This window comes from Cydia fagiglandana, chromosome 18, assembly GCF_963556715.1.
Source record: "Cydia fagiglandana chromosome 18, ilCydFagi1.1, whole genome shotgun sequence".
Lineage (NCBI taxonomy): Eukaryota > Metazoa > Arthropoda > Insecta > Lepidoptera > Tortricidae > Cydia > Cydia fagiglandana.
The window spans coordinates 15,046,047-15,063,390 of record NC_085949.1 but is presented as its reverse complement, the minus strand read 5'-3'; the positions used below and the strand labels follow the sequence as shown (position 1 = coordinate 15,063,390).

The 17,344-nt window shown below is 43.0% G+C and overlaps 3 protein-coding genes across 3 annotated transcripts; 2 read left to right on the top strand and 1 right to left on the bottom strand.

Annotated features, from left to right (window-relative positions):
* Positions 1 to 104: 104 nt before the first annotated feature.
* On the top strand, positions 105 to 1,008 carry LOC134673063 (uncharacterized). The gene has a single exon (XM_063530999.1). The coding sequence runs from the start codon at positions 115 to 117 to the stop codon at positions 1,006 to 1,008; it is 894 nt and encodes a 297-aa protein (XP_063387069.1). The 5' UTR covers positions 105 to 114.
* Positions 1,009 to 12,731: 11,723 nt separating this feature from the next.
* On the bottom strand, positions 12,732 to 14,191 carry LOC134673635 (uncharacterized). Its single transcript, XM_063531635.1, has 2 exons — positions 13,131 to 14,191; positions 12,732 to 12,840 (listed from the first exon to the last, which is right to left on the bottom strand). Exons 1-2 carry the CDS (start codon positions 14,189 to 14,191, stop codon positions 12,732 to 12,734), a joined length of 1,170 nt encoding a protein of 389 aa, XP_063387705.1.
* Positions 14,192 to 15,405: 1,214 nt separating this feature from the next.
* Positions 15,406 to 16,299, top strand: LOC134673634 (uncharacterized). Its single transcript, XM_063531633.1, has one exon. It carries the CDS (start codon positions 15,406 to 15,408, stop codon positions 16,297 to 16,299), a length of 894 nt encoding a protein of 297 aa, XP_063387703.1.
* The last annotated feature ends 1,045 nt before the right edge of the window (positions 16,300 to 17,344 follow it).

The following is a 17,344-nucleotide window of genomic DNA, read 5'->3' as shown; positions in this document are numbered from 1 at the left end:
AATTCGTGGAAATGTATAGAGTGCAAATGTGCCGAGCCTAAGATGGACAACACAAACACGCCCGTACGGTGTGCAAATGTAAATATGTGCCGGGGCGGGCGGGCCCAGTTCGTTATGAGCCCCGCGGAGACCGTGGGTGACAGCTCCGTCATGGAGGTGTCCTATTCGGACGGGCATCCACACAACACCACTCCGCGCGATAACGGGATGGACTCGACCCGTGTCACCGACATGCAGCTGCTGGTCACCGAGCTCCGACTTTTCCGCGAGGAGATGCGTGCGATGAGCCAGGAGATACACGCTCTTCGTACTTCCCTGGAGAGTCTAACAGCTAGGATTGACAGTTGCGACAGGCGGATCGACAGCTGCGAGGGCCGCGTCGACGCGCTAAGTGCCCGTGTCGAGTCTTTGGAGACCAGACCCCAATTTAATGACGCCGCCCCTGACACCGCTCTCGTCGAAACTGTGTCGCAACTTAGGCTGGAGCTTAATGACCGCGACCAGGAGTTGCTATTAAATGACCTTGAAATAACTAGTGTTCCAGAGAGTAGCGGCGAAAGCGCGGTGCATTTAGTGACAACCCTGAGCAAGAAATTGGGGGTCGAACTCACCGAGCACGACATCGTCGACGCTGCGCGTGTGGGGCGCGCGCCTCAGCTGCAGGAAGGTATCCAGGGACCCGTAGGCCGGCCGCGACCGCTCGTGGTGCGCCTGGCGCGCCGCGCCGTCAGGGATCGCCTGCTGCAGGCTGCGCGGGTGCGCCGTGGTGCCACCACGGAAGGCACCGGCATCCCCGGGCGAACGTGCAGTTTCTACGTCAACGAACGGTTGACTCCTCACAATCGACGTCTTTTCTATAAGGCTCGGGAGCTGAAGCAGCAGCGCTCTTGGCGGTACGTCTGGACCCGAGACGGAAAAATCTTCGCACGGCAGCAGGCGGGCACGAGTTCGCCTCGACACCGCATACGCACCGAGCTGGATCTGGATCGGGTTTTTGGCTCACGATAGGTTTGCTCATGTTATTTAGCTTGACCTGTAGTTTGCTAGTTCTCTTGTCAACCACCATTGTTTGTCTGCCACTGTTACTGTTGCCGCCACACACTTATTACACCATTGAAAAACGCACACTACACGAAAACAATACATACACGCATTGCACTCATTATTTTAATCAAAACACAATGTTCACACTTAGCACATTATATTCTGTAGCACATTCTATTGTATTTACACGACTCCCTACATATTTTATACAACTATACGCCGAAAAACACTTTTCCATAACTAACCTCAAACTAAATTCGTTCCCGATCACCGCGCTTGGTTACAATGCAAAACCGGTTCTGTCTTGCTGTCCGATTATCTATTATGCCACTTATCTTATTGCAAAATAGCTAGAAATCAATTACAAATCGGTTTGTTCAACGCGGGCTCATTGGGCACAAATCACGATAATTTTATAGCGACTTGCACTCGATTGGACATGGATGTGTTAGCTATTAATGAAACCTGGCTGAGAGGGGGGGATGAGTGTCGGGCTCCTGTGCTCCCGGGGTGCAGGTTACGTCACACCCCGCGACCACATGGTCTGAGGTCACGTGGTGGGGGGGTTGGGTTCTACATAAAGCGTAATGTCACTGCTCGTAACTTACCACATCCCGTAGATCCTAAACATAGGACGATTGAACAAATGTGGATACACATGACTGTTCAAGGTAAAAAAATTGTAGTAGGTACAGCGTATCGCCCACCTTGGCAGGACGTTGACCTATTTTTAGACGCCATATCTGACACGATTAGCTCAATGAATAATTATGACCATTTAATACTGCTAGGTGACTTTAATATTAATTTATTTACTGTAAACGACATCAAAACAACAAAGCTTAACAATTTTTTATCTACCTTTAATTTAGCACAAATAGTAACAGAGCCAACACATTTCACAGATACCAGCCAAACACTTATTGACGTGGTTTGCACCGATTTAAATGCGAAAAAAATAAATATTGAGCACGTAGGGTCACTTTTTGGGCACTGTATTGTTATGTGCGAGTTCACTATAAGGCGGAACAAACCTAAGCCCCACACTATACTGTACAGGCCCATTAATAATATTAATTCCGCACTCTTTGATACTGATTTGCGTGGTGTGGGGTGGGATCTGATGTCTGCAATGCCAAACGTAAATGATAAGGTCGAAGCATTAAGCAGGCACATAGTTTATTTATTCGATATGCATGCACCCATCAAAACATCAATAGTAAAAGGCCCCTCATATCCTTGGATCACTGACACAGTGAAACTAATGATGCGTATACGTGATAAGGCTGCCGCAGATTATCATAAGACAGGTTCAGAGAGCAAAAAACTGTATTATAAGGACTTAAAGTCAACTGTAAATAAGGCTATATATAATGAAAAATCGGCATACTTTAACCACAAGATAAATAATAAAATTAAGGAGCCTAAATCACTTTGGAAAAATCTTAAATCTACTATTCTGCCTAATAATAATATAGAATTGCCACCCACTTTCAGTGACCCCGATATTATAAATAGTCATTTTTTGGACTTACCAATGGCATCACAAGTTACTATTTCTCAGTTAACTTACTTTGAATTCAACAGGTATAACAAGTCTATATTTCACATTAGACCAGTTAGCACCGATAAGTTACTAAAAATTGTGTCTAAGCTCAAATCGAATGCAGAGGGACATGACTTAATTAATTTAAATATGCTACTCATGACATTTCCATATACTGTTGACTTATTGACTGATGTGATAAATACCTCTATTTTAACATCCACTTTTCCTGACACCTGGAAAGTGGCTATTGTGCGCCCACTGCCAAAAACCACTAACCCATCCGAACTAAAGGAGCTGAGGCCTATCAGCATACTACCCTGTATGTCTAAGATACTGGAAAAGATTGTATGCACACAATTAAGCGATTATATTGAGAGCAATGGGATCTTACCAGATGTACAATCAGGTTTCAGGAAGGGGCGCAGTACTGTGACGGCCCTGCTTGATGTCATGGACAACATTCTTTGCTCACAAGATAAGGGTATGTGTACACTGCTTGTGCTACTTGATTTTTCCAGGGCATTTGACTGTATTAATATAGACCTGTTACTATCGAAGCTAAGTTACTATGGATTTGATAATAGTGCTCTGCATTGGTTTCATAGTTATCTCACATTGCGGCACCAATATGTAAAGCTGTCCTCAAGTGATGGACCGGCCAAAGTCTCAGGAAAAATGCCCCTTTCCAGAGGTGTTCCGCAGGGGTCGATACTCGGCCCAATCCTGTTCATCTTATATACAGCAGACATCACAACTCACATCACACACTGCAAGTATCATATTTATGCAGATGACATACAGATATATATTACTTGTAAACCTTCTGAAATCGACACTGCTATTCAAAAACTTAATGTAGACCTTGCAAGTATAGCCTCTTGGGCTTTAGATAATAGTTTAATGCTCAATCCTTCTAAAACAAAATATCTAATATTTGGCACCAAAAATCAGCTGAACATAATCAGACCTACTGTAGATCTAATCCTATCAGGTGAACCCATTGAACGCGTATATGAGGCTCGAAATTTAGGCTTGATTATGGACAGCGAACTTAGGTTTGAGAAACATGTTACTGAATCTGTTAGAAACTGTTTTTACAGGCTCAAACTACTATATAATATACGACCATTTATCAACGAAACCTTGCGCACTCAGTTAGTTGAAGCTCTTGTTCTTTCCAAATTAAATTATATGGATTTAGTGTATGGTCCACGTCTCCTATCAAAAACAAAGCGACTTATACAGAGGGTGCAAAATGCTTGCGCCCGGTTCTGCTTCAATATCCCACCTAGAGGCCATGTGACTCCTTTCTTAAATAAACACAGTGTTCTTAAAATGCTGCACCGTCGAAAGCTTCATCTAGCAGGTCTTCTATTCGGCATTGTAAAATACAAATCTCCGTCATATCTTTTTGAGAAGTTGTCTTGGATGTCCACTCGTAGATCACTTGGCGCACGTAATTGCAGCGTGCAGTTGGTAACTCCTCGACATGCTACAGCTGCCTTCCGTGGGAGTTTCAAGTACATGGCCACCCGTTGCTGGAATAACATTCCACCCCCTCTCAGGAACCTAGAAAGTATTATAAGTTTTAAAGCCAAACTCAAAATATTCACACTACAACACCAGCGGCAACAGGAAACTTTAAGGCATGACACCAGTTGCTTTTAATGTAATACTGGCGAATATAACTACTCGTCAATAATTATATTAAGGTAATTATAATTATAAATAGAATATTTTTAGATTGAATTTTAATATGTATATCCTAAATAGCAATGCAATTGTATAATAATAAATACCTGTTTTTTATGTCCTTTCCTCACTGTAAGTAACCCAATGCGTCTGTATGTATAGTTTTGCTGTCATATCCCTTCTTTATCGCTGTCTGTTTGCGCGTGTGTTTTATCTGCCTTTTATGTAAGAGATATTTTCTTGATCTCTCCTTCACTTCTCACTTTGGTAAACAGAATAAACAGTGTGTTTGGTAACCTTTTTTAACGTTAATCACGTATGTAGTCTTATTTATTTATGTTGTTTGTTTGTATCCGAATATTTGTAATGTTTTCACAGTTATTCCATGTGTTTTATGTTTGAAATGTTCTATTATTCTCAATTGTTATTGTTAGCACCCTGTCTGTGCGGCATTGCCTTTTAGGTTATCTGTCATTTGTCACACCCGTAGGCCAGATGGCGCTGGCAGCCGCCGCATGGTTGCGTTCAGTTCTACGAGGCCGTGCCGTACAGCTGCGATCGTGGCCCACCAAAATGGACTCGCCGGAAGACCAGCGCCGACTCTCGGGTCAGCATTATGCTGAGGCGAGCCCATTTCGTGGTAAACAATTTGTAATTATGTTTGTATTAAAAGCCTTGCATGTTACTTTTGTATGTACACTAAGTTTATCACGAAAAATAAATGATAAATGATAAATGATAAATGATTAATATTATTTTATTTTATATACTTACAAATAAAGCTTCATTTGCTTCCTCCCTTTTCACATCCTTAAGGGATAATTTTTGAGATTAAAAGTTTGCTATGTTATTCCCTGGGACTCAAATTATTTCTGTACTGTAAATTGAATATTTTAAACTTTCGCGTTTTGAACACATATTAACTCACATATCTACCCGCGTTAGACCCGTCTATAATGTGGGTTTAAGGACTGTATCGTTTATTATAAATACAAATAAAACCTGGTCTAACTGTTGACGTGTGTATTATTTTGTATTACTATGTTCTTAAGGTATACTCTGGGGGTATTTTTAAGCCATATCTGATATAAGAAGGTTTTACATTTATTTTATTTTAGGGACTTTATGATGATTTTAATACCGTCTAGCAATTGTAATTTGGACAAGCCTATCGAGCTTAATTTGAGACTATTTCACCGATTCCTTGGTACGATTTAAAGAAACAAAAGGTTAATATGCTGCCAAAATATGCCATCTAAGTGTCCTTTTCATGATTGCTCAATTGAACATCCACAGAATAAATGTGGTGATTTTTTATCTTTACATGAAAACGACTTTTTATGCAACATTTTGGATGCCCGTCAATTTCTGACGCCAGCGAAATGAGGGAAACAGCTAAAAGAATCTACCGAAATCCAAAGCCTAACGGACATTCATGGCGTTGAACCATGGCTAGAACAGGTCGATAGAAACGCTCCATGATGGTTATATTGTATACCAAAGTCGGGGTTGTCGTAAGTAACATGCCATATTCTCTAAAAGGCCACCAAGCACAGATCCAAAACTTTTTTTCCAACTAAAAGAAATGATTAGACTATGCCCAGATGTTTCGCTTTACGAATCATATGTAATTGCTGTTTACATAGTACGATTTTTTTTGTGTAATATCTCGTCTTGTTCGCAAACCGTAAATTTTCTTGTAGTATTTGTCCAAAATCGTTGTAGTTACTCGGGAGGATTGGGTAAATATTGTCCAAACCATATGCTTTACGTGATCTCCCAGGACGAAATGTTTTTTTTAATTTAATCGTATGGCAATTTTGTGCATTAAGGGCAATCAAAGTGTAGCCTTGAGGTTGCCAAGCCAAGCAACCAAGTCAGGCGTTACGGTGTTCAGATCCTCAGCAGGCCCAGGGTATGAGTGGAGTGGGCAGCGTTGAAAGATATGTTCGGTGGTCTGCTCTTCCTCTCCGCATTCGCAAAGTGGGGATGCCGTCCATCCCCATTTGTGTGTGGCTGAATTGCAGCGGCCATGTCCAGTTCTCAGCCTGTTCAGGCGGCACCAGATTTTTCGAGGAAGGTCAAATCCTTTAGGTTTTTTAGTCGGATCAGATATAAGGCTATTCAGGGTTGCCGAAGCAGACCATTCCGCTTTCCACCTATCCGAAACGTTAAAGCTGCTTAGGTTCTCAGCTGCGGCACAGGGTGGGTTCCGGGACTTCAGTCGCCTAGGGGGTGGGCGGCAGAATTCCTCGTGGACAGGCATTGCGGGATTATTAGTGATCTTCTCCGCCTCCCTCTTCAGCGCCTGGAGTCGCCGTAGGTGAGGAGGGGCAATGTGACTCAATGTCGGCAGCCAGTGGACGGGTGTGGGTCGGATAGTGCCAGAGATGCAACGCATGGTCTCGTTGAGCTTAACATCCACTGTATGGGTATGTGCACTTTCAAGCCACACTGGTGCGCAGTATTCTGCTGCCGAGTACACAAGCGCGATTGCGGAGGTGCGTAGACAATCAGCTGAAGCTCCCCAGCTCGTGCCGCATAGTTTGTGGAGAAGATTGTTCCTCGTGGCGACCTTCTGAGAGAGTTTTGATAGGTGGTGTTTAAATGTCAATGACCTATCCAAGGTGACGCCTAAGTACTTGGGGCAGGGGTTGTATTTAAGAGCTTTGCCATTCATATAAACTGTTGGCTGATAGCCGGCCAGCTGGTTACTGAGATGGAAACAGGACACCTCGGTCTTAGACGTGCTTGGCATGAGTCTCCATGCGCTAAAATACGCGGCCAGGGCTCTTAAGTCCGATGTCAATGTTTGGGCTCCCGACTCGAAGTCTTTGCTCTGGGTAACGAGTGCGATGTCGTCGGCATATATAAACCTGGCAGAGTCTGTACGTGGAAGGTCAGAGATATACAGATTGAAGAGTATTGGTGCCAAGACTGAGCCTTGTGGGAGGCCGTTGTTAAGCTTGCGTTTTCGGCTCTTTTTGCTACCCAGGAAAACCTCGAAAACTCTTTCAGACAGCATATTGGAAATTAGGTTGACCACTTGTCTGCTAGGAATTACTGTTAGCATCTTGTAGATTAAACCCTGCCTCCACACGGTGTCGTAGGCAGCTGTGAGGTCGATAAAGACTGCACTACACTTTAGGCGTTTTTGGAAACCGGCTTCTATGTGGTTAGTGAGTGACAAGACCTGGTCGACGCAGCTTCTGCCTTTTCGAAAACCAGCTTGGTCAGGTGGAATTACAGGCTCCACGAAAGGTTCTATCCGTGTTAAGATAAGGCGTTCCAGCAGCTTGAACGTACAGCTAAGAAGAGCAATAGGTCGGTAGCTTTCGGTAAGGTGATCAGGTTTACCTGGTTTGAGCATTGCGACCACTTTTGCTAGTTTAAACTCCTTTGGCAGGATATTATTTTCCAGGACGTTTGAGAACATAGCTGCAAGCCAGCTAACTGCGACAGGTCCCATATGCTTTAAAAACTCATTGAACATCTTGTCAGGGCCAGCAGCTTTATTGTTCTTGAGTTGCTTGATGGCATTGATGGTTTCGTCTATGCTGAAGGGTCCAGCCAGTTCATGGTTTAGTGGTGAGCTCTTCTTGAGCGTTGTGAGTTCTTTCCGAATTTTTTTAGTGAAGACATCATCACGTTTTGCTCGCGTGAGCTCAACCATTCTGGATGCAATGGAATCTGGATGAACACTCGGGCATACTGTGCCATTAGGCGCGTGCTTTCCAGTGAGGCTGTTCAGAGTTCTCCAGGCCTTTCTGCTGGACCGCTTAAAATCCATGCCTTCCACAGCAGCTTCCCATTTAGCTTTACGACTCTCGTCTAAGGAAGCAAGGAGTTTGGCGCCAGTGGTAGGGAGGCCTGAAGTCTGAAACTCATTGTAGAGGTCTTCGCTTGTAGGGCTCCAGCCTGGAATGTATTCTTTCCGAAAACCCCTCGGTATGCTACTTTTTGCCGCCTTGAAAGTGAGTTCACTGAAAAAGCTGTAGTTGGAGGCTACCGGATCCAAATTAGCAGAGGACAGATTCAGGTCTAAGTGTTCCTTAAATTTGTTCCAGTCCGCCCGAGCGAAATTCCATCTCGGTAGGGGCATCGAGCGTTTTAGAGGTATCTTTGCACCAATCTCCACGAACACGGGCCTGTGCTGGCTGTTGGGAAAATTCGACAATACTGAGCGGCTACAGGGGAGTGGACGGTCGAGGTGATCCCTGGACACAAACACCAAATCCGGATTGTAGTCCTTTTTCCACCTAGCAGAATGGAAAGTGCCTTTATCCTTAGCGTCAAAGATCAAGTGCAAATTGTGCATGTCAGCCCATTGGACTACGCGTTCACCATTCGCGTCTATTGTTGCATATCGCCAGCTTGTGTGGTGGCTGTTAAAGTCGCCGACGTACACGGACGGATGTGGTTGGACAGGAAGTAGTACCGTAGGCCATGAAGCATTCGGGGATTTGTAAACATTTGTTATAGAGATGTTTTCCACCAATATGACGATGTAGTAGACACAGTCCTCAGCGCCGGCGGTGACAAACCGCACATCTGAGATGGTTGACCTGACAAAGGTGGATATGCCATGTTTGGGATGGTGTATGGCTTTAACTAAGGTGTACCCGGGTAATTTTGCTCTTCTCTCAAGATCCGCGTCATCCTTTGTGTGTGTCTCCTGGATGTTAACAACGTCAATTCTACACTCCTTTAGTACCTTTGACAGGTAGTCACTTTTGGCTAAACTTATACCTTCTATGTTTAGTTGCAGAATGCGTACTGAGGGTCCGACATCCCTTGTCTGAGGGCTCTGGGTAGAGCATCTTCTCGGTGTAGAAATATCGCATGTATTCGCCATTGTGTAGGTCGTTTCTGATAGCCTCTGATTGCCTTGTTGCCTTTAAAAAGGCGTTACTCATTTAGCACCACCCAGGGGACACGTGCAGGGTAGTGGTGGGTACTTCCTGCGGACGCGAGTAACATTTGTCCCCCATTGTCCCCCAGGACGAAATGTTACTTATTATTAAAGCACTAATTAAACTATATGTGTAATTTTTTAATAAAAATATAATACCAGAAAAAACGGCTAAGTAAAGTTGTATTTATAATAAACGATACAGTCCTTAACTAAATTGGTTCAGCAGTTTAAGTGTGAAGAGGAATTATAAAAAGTATTTTTTTTCTTCATATTTTATGTGTTTTTACTTCGGAATGGTGTCATTATGATGACACCTGTACCAACGGGGATGAATTTGGCACACATTTTATTTATGATAAAATTAATAGTGGAATTTATGAGATCTTTCAACACTATAGCTTATGCCTTAGTTCAATATAAATTATAACTCAGTAATTACATATTACCTGCTTCGCTTGTTGGTGTTATTATGTAACTTTGTCTATGAACATACAAAATCTAACATTATGATAAATGAGGCTTTAATCTGTACGGTAGAAATATGGTCATCCTTACCTTATAATTGCTTCTCACGACATGGCCCGGGATGCCCAGAACTCCAGGTTAAGATTGCAGGTGAGCAGAGCACAATGATTCTCCCCACGACCTGTTAAAGTATTAACACATTGATTCCAACCGAATCACTAAATATTTCCTAAATAAATTTATAAGGATTGTTACATAGAGTGGCAGTCAATATAGCTATACTCTTCATCACTGATTGTTTATAAGTTACCTTGCCAAACGCTTATGGCTTGAGCAGTTCACTGACCTGGTCTCATTAGATTGCCCTATACCATGGTATATCAATCCTAAATAATGGCATAAAGCCCATACACATTAGAGCTCGTTTAAGGTCTGCAACCACCACATCTGTGAATGTTACCTACAAATGTTTTATGGGACCTAAAACGCTTACTTTGATCTTATTATAGGCCCACTCGTCCAAGTTTGTGGTAGATCCGCGACCAGCACATCGGTGCTATTACTTACAGGCTGGCTCCAGCGGTCCACAAACGAGTGCCTATTAACTATTACATGCGAATCCAACTTGCACGTAATAACTTTATTTAATTGGTAGATTATACCTGTCACATGCGAATCCAACTTACATGCAAACAACCTCGAGGTGAGCCACATACATTTATGTGAATCGTTCTTACAGAAACTATTTAAAAACGCTTGCCCCCTGGCCAAGCCAGATGTATCATGCGAATCGTTCTTGCATGTACATTTGAATAATCTGATTTTATTGGTAGGCTATACCATCCCTCAAACCAACACATGATTTGGAACTTTAATTTAATTTGCATGCCATCTTACATGCCCAATAAATGCTTGGAGTAAGCTTTAGTGACCATTTATAACACCACGCTAGAAATTAATGCTAGAAACTTTATGCATTCAACGTATAGATACATTTTTTATTCTCTAAATACTTAGCTTGCTTTTACGTGCTGAAACCTGGAAATCCCGAGCCACTAACACTGATTTTAAGTTTAATAACTGGACAAAGTTAAAAGTACAAACTGCCATTTTTATGGTAGTGAGCAAAAAAAGGGCATCCTTCAACTTACCATCGACAATATATTTTGTTTTTCTTTCTATTCCGTTTCCGGACTTAGTGTTGCTATGTATGCATTCACAATCATCGCGTATTTCGCGACACTGCCCCGCCTCTTTGATAGAGTTTATTGGATAGTTGACATTAATTCTTGCGTCCATCTATGGATCCTTTCCATAGCCTGAACGGCAGCTACTCGACGTTGATCACTTGGTTCAGCCTGGTGACTCGACGTCGCTTCATCATTCATTTCTGTGTCTATGCCAGAAGGAACTGGTTCTGGAGTGGTTTCCATAATTTGTGTCGAACTTGTATTCTCCAACAACTCGCTCTGATCCATCGTTAAATCGTTTTCGTTATTCTTGCTTAGTTTTTGATGATTTTTGATAGAGCTAGTAGGAACATAGACGTTACTCTCTTCAGTTCTTAATGGTAAGGACTGAGAAAGACCATCAGTGCGGATGTGTAATTCTTTATCTTCATACACTTCACATTCTTCTTTCGTAGAATCTTGGAATGATGCCTCTTCATCCGCTTCCAGAGGATACAAATGTGCTATGGATCTTGTGAACACACTGTCTCCCACTTTTACCTTTGCAACCCTGCACAAACCGTCTTTTCCTTTTATTAATTCTGAAATTTTTCCTACCTTCCATCCTTCTCTATTTTTGGCTTCACCCTTTATTTGTACTATATCTCCAACCTTTGGACTTTCATGAGACCTCACCCTAGCCTGTTTAGGTGAATTTCGATACCTTTCCCTGAGACTTAATAAGTATTGGTTAATAAACATTTCTTTGTATTCATCCATTATTCTGTTGCCACGATTCCAACCTTCTATAAGTTGTTGTTTGATCAGTGATCCTGAAAGTGGTAGACCTTCCATGAGTACTTCTATACTTAAACACTTTCCCGGTGTTAGGAAATCCGCAGGTTTAAGTATGTGCTCTACATTTGATCCTACATAAGTGAGAGGTCTGGTATTAGTAACCGCTTCTACTTCTTTAATAATCGTTAAAAGTTGATTGTCTTCCAGCATATGTTTTTGAAGCGTTCTCTTTAAGCAATGCTTAACAATTGCTACTAGCCTTTCATAAGCACCTCCATGCCACGGTGCAAGTTGTGGGATAAATTTCCATTTTATGTTAGTAATAAAATTTCCTTCTTCCGTTAATATTTCTCCCAACAATCTAAATTGTGAGGCATTATCTGTTAATATAAGAGTCGGAGCCCCCCTTGTAGCTATGAATCTCTTAAATGCCATAAGACATTCGTTAGTAGTCAGATCCTTGACAACTTCTAGGTGTATTGCCCTGATCACTAGACACGTAAACAAGCAGATCCACCTTTTCTTTAGACCGCTTTCCGTTCTCACGACCATTGGTCCAAAATAGTCCACTCCTGTATAAGCGAATGAATTTGTATACTTCACCCTTTCTACCGGTAATGCAGGAGTCTTGGGTAATTCATACGGACCTCCTCCGTGTTTCACGCATCTTGGACATTTACTTAACGTTTTTTGGACCTTACTTCTACCTTGAGGTATCCAATACTTCTGACGTATAAGGCTTAAAGTATGAGCCACTCCTACATGAAGATTCTTTTCATGAGTTTCCTTTATAAGTTTTTCAGTCAATTCGCTTTCTTTTGGTAAAAGAATAGGATGTTTTGCGTCGTAAGATAAGTCTGAATGCGCAAGACGACCGTCACATCTTAGTATTCCATTTGTGTCACAGAATAGACCTAGGCTGCGAGCTAGACTTGTTTTCTTTCCTTGTACTTCTTCCGGAAACATTGTTTCTTGTAGCTGTTTTATTTCTTGTAATTGAGGATCTAAGTTTGTTACTGGACTTGGTTCGGCAGACAATGTTTTAGCCTTTTGATGATTATCTGTGTTAGACAGACCCTCCGCCAACAGAAGAGAAACTTCAGCACCTGGACTTTTTGGCCAGGTCTTTGAATCCTGTCGTAAGAAGGCGGGTCCATTTAACCACCCATTTCTCTCTTCCTTTGAGGTACTTGGTCGTGTTGCAGTGTCTGCTGGATTAAGTCCAGATGGAACATATCTCACAATTAGATTTTTATTTTTTCTAATTTCGTCCATTCTTCTAGACACGAACGGTTCCAGTAGTTTGTCTGAATAAAACCAGCTTTTTACGATCTGACTATCGGTCCACAATATCATCTCCGTTATATCCAGTTGTAAAAACTTGAAGACATATTTAATAAGTCTACTTCCAATTAAAACACCTAGTAATTCAAGTCTTGGTATCTTCAAATTTTCTTGATCTTTGGTAGGTACAAGACGTGACTTGCCTATTACAAACTGGACGTTATCTCCTTGCACCAGATATACTACAGCCGCGTAGGCTACTGTCGAAGAATCTGTAAAACAGTGTAATTGTGCCTTATGTCTATTTGGCACAGTCATATTTCTTGGTAGACGTATTGACTCTATTTCTTTAAGATCTTCTAGAATACTCATCCATTTCTGTTTTGTTTCATCAGATAATGAGCTGTCCCATTTGACCTTTTCCTTCCATAATTGCTGGAGAAGTAGTTTGGCTGGCAGTACTATGGGTACACTGAATCCACAAGGATCGTATATTGCCGCTATAGTTTTGAGTATTCCTCTCTTCGTAATCTCATTATTCTTGTTTACTTTGGCTCTAAGTTGGAGTGAGTCTTCCTTTAAGTCCCAATTTAAGCCCAAAGTCTTCACTGTGGTCTCTGGAGCCACATCCTGTATTTGATTGAGAAAATCCTTTGAATTAGAACTCCACTCTCGAAGATTCATTGATATCTCAGAAAACTTGTCCTTTGCCTCTTTATACAGATCTAATGCTTCATCTACTGACTCTGTGCCTGTAAGTAGGTTGTCCACATATATGTTATTGGCCAGCTGTTTTGTATAATTCCCTTCAGAGGTCTGTAGATGATGCTTTATTGTAGCATTTAATAAAAATGGACTGGAGATAATTCCAAAGGGTACCCGAGTGAATCTGTATCGTATAAGGTTGTCTTCAGTAACAGGTTTTTCTGTATCTTTCAGCCATAGAAATCTAGTCACATCTCTATCATTATTATTCAATCCAATTTGCAAGAAAGCCTTTTCTACGTCTGCAGTTAATCCTACATTGTGGCATCTGAATTGAATTAATAATCCAGTCAGGTCTTCTAGCATCATTGGACCGGCATATAAGCATTCATTAAGACTTTTCGCATTCTTTACTTTCGCTGAAGCATCATATACCAGTCTAAGTGCTTTTCCAGTAGCCATAACTCCGTGAAATGGTAAATAATGTATAGGATGATCCCTTTCTTTCTTGTTAGGAACTTCTTCTATAATTTTCTTTTCCAATTGATCACTTAATGTCTTTTCATACATTGATAACGTCTCTTTATCCAGTCTTTTCACGAGCCCCACAAGTCTTCCATATGCTAATCCGTAATTTGTTGGTAACTCTGGAGGATAATCCTTCCATGGCCAGCTGACATGGTATCTTCCACTTTCTAGTATTGTGTTTTCGTTGAAATGCTTGATCGCTTCTTCATCTTGTGGCGTGTTAACACCTAGCTTAAACAGCTTACCTAAGCCTGGCAACACCACCCCCTACACGCCATCTTGTCGACTCTAGCTAGCATCACCGGCGTACACGCCGCTCTGTAATCTTTAGTTACATTAAATACTATAACGTAATTTTATTATGTAAATTGTGCAAAGCCATCTAATACACAACGTATACAAAGTGACTGCATCTCATTTCAACTCCCACGTCATCCCTGCCCGGTGACGGGAAATTGGTGACTCCGAAGAAAGAACGCCGACTTCTTCAAACGTCTGCGTCCATACGTGAATCAAAGTTCGTATCGTAGACGTCGATCGATCAACAAAGAAGATCTACAAAGCGCAGCCTGGATGGAGTTAAAGAAAAAAGTGCATCGAAAACCAAAGGCGTGGTCATAACCTTGCATAACCTTGGCACCTGTTGAAGCTCGTCCATAAAGGTGCCCACAGACGGACGGATTGTCTTACAAGCACTCACTGTCAACTTGCCGTCAATCGCCGAGATCGCATCATTCTCATCGGCCAGTGCGGATCGCTCTACGAAACGTCATACGTCAAACTTGACAAACGTCATCCAGCGACTTCCCGCCCGCCAGTGTCAGCGATTTCACGCAAGTAAAACCTAAACTTTTACTGTTTTCACGGAACTTTTCAGTGTTTCTCGTCCGATAATTTATTCTAAAGAACAAAAGTGTGTGTGCTACGCTATATACAGTGCCTAAATAATAACAAACTAACCAATAGCTACATATACAAATTTAAATACGTCCCGGTTTTGGATACTTACTAACTGTTTGGTGTGTGCTGTGCTGATTAATTAACAATACTAACTGGACATTTATTGCTCCTGTTGCTACCTGTCAATATACAATTTGCTAGATTTAACCCTGATTTTGCCACTGATTTTCGTACTGTTTTGGAAACATTTCATCTTAATTTCTGAATTTATGTGCATTTTAATTGTCTTGTTTTGCCTGTGTGTTTCGTTCTGATTGTGTGTGTGTAACATTTGGTTGTGGTATCAAACTTTAAAAATGTCTCTTGAGGAGTTGCGGACTGAGCTGGAGGCCCTAAAGGTGCAAAATGCGGCTCTACAAGCCCAGCAGAACCAGCCTACAACATCTGACACACCTACATCCAACACCACGGCACCAACAAAAGGCATATGCGGTGTTACAGTCAAACTGCCTCCGTTCTGGGCCGACCGACCAGCGGTATGGTTCGCCCAGGCAGAGGCACAATTTCATTTGGCAGGAATTAAGGCAGACATGACTAAATTCAGTCATGTCATCAGCATAATTGACCAACGACTAATCGGAGAGATTGAAGACATTATCATGAGCCCGCCGGAACATGATAAGTATAAAATATTAAAAGAAGAACTGATCCGGCGGCTCTCTGTTTCGGAGCAGCAGCGGGTCGAGCGACTGTTAAGCAGCGAGGAGCTCGGAACCCGCAAGCCGTCCGCTTTCCTCCGCCACCTACAGTCTCTTGCAGGCTCATCTAAAGATGACAGCATCTTAAGGCAGTTATGGATGAGACGGCTACCAGGGCAAGTCCAAGCAATTTTGACTGCTCAATCTGACATCAGCTTAGACAAACTTGCAGAGCTGGCTGACAAAATAATGGAAGTCACTCCTGGTCCACAACAAGCATGTCAGGTAACTAATAATTCGGGACAGCCTGATCTCAACGCTGTAATGGCCCGCCTCGAGCAGCTCACACAGCAGGTTGCTGCCATGACTACAAGAGGGCAGCGTGGCAGATCCCGGAACAGGTCATCATCGCGCAGCAGAAGCCGAACCAACTCCCCGGCCAGCGGCGCGACTCGGCTGTGCTGGTACCATAAAAAATTCAATACAAGAGCTACCAAATGCAACCCGCCTTGCAACTGGAACAACTCGGAAAACTCGAACAGCGGTCAGTAATGGCGGGGTCTGACTGCTCCACGGAATCACTCAGCCGCCGCCTTTTCGTCACCGATAAGGTAACGAAACACCAGTTCCTGATTGACACTGGGTCAGATTTGTGCTGCTATCCATACCGCTGGCTCAGGGAGCAGCGGAGACCTACAGAGTGGGATCTTAGAGCAGCGAATGGCAGTACAATTTTGACCTACGGAACAGTCCACCTTAGACTTGATTTTGGACTGCGGCGCGACTTCACCTGGCAGTTTGTGGTGGCAGAAGTTAATTCAGCCATCATCGGTTCAGATTTTTTGGCCCATTACCATCTTCTACCAGATTGCTACACTCAACGCCTGGTGGATGGTAAGACTGGACTTAAGGCCATTTGCTCAACTGCTACTGTCACGCAGCCTAGCATCAAATCTATCAGTCTACGGGACTCTCCTTTTGCACAAGTGCTCGCTGAGTTCCCTGACATCACTAAGCCTCCTGGATTCCAGCGGTTAGTCAAACACAACACTGTGCACCATATTAGGACCACCGAAGGCCCACCCATCTCCTGCCGTCCCCGACGCTTGGCACCTCAGAAGCTATCTGCTGCCAAGACCGAACTAGAGGACATGGTGCGGACTGGGGTGGCTCGGCCATCCGAGAGTGCTTGGTCCTCTCCCTTGCACATGACAACTAAGAAAGACCAGTCTTGGCGCCCCTGCGGGGACTATCGCGCCCTGAACGCCAGGACCATTCCCGACCGCTATCCAGTGCGCCACATCAACGACTACGCGAATAACCTCGCTGGTGCTACCATCTTTAGCACCCTTGATCTGGTGAAGGCCTATCACCAGATCCCAGTAGCTGAGGACGACATACCCAAGACCGCCATCGTTACCCCGTTTGGCCTCTTCGAATTCCCTTTCATGACATTTGGGTTACGAAATGCCGGTCAAACCTTTCAAAGGTTCATCGATGAGGTCACACGGGGTCTCGATTTTGTTTTTCCATATATAGATGACATCCTCGTCTACTCAGCTGACGAGACTCTACACAAGGAACATCTGCGTATCCT

Excerpts from the sequence above, each read along its gene's own strand:
- LOC134673635 (XM_063531635.1), bottom strand. The coding sequence starts at position 14,191 with ATGTATGAAAAGACATTAAGTGATCAATTGGAAAAGAAAATTATAGAA. Across the intron at positions 12,841-13,130 it reads GTGCAAGGAGATAACGTCCA|ACACTGCAACACGACCAAGT; the intron begins GTTTGTAATAGG and ends TTAATCCAGCAG.
- LOC134673063 (XM_063530999.1), top strand. The coding sequence starts at position 115 with ATGAGCCCCGCGGAGACCGTGGGTGACAGCTCCGTCATGGAGGTGTCC.
- LOC134673634 (XM_063531633.1), top strand. The coding sequence starts at position 15,406 with ATGTCTCTTGAGGAGTTGCGGACTGAGCTGGAGGCCCTAAAGGTGCAA.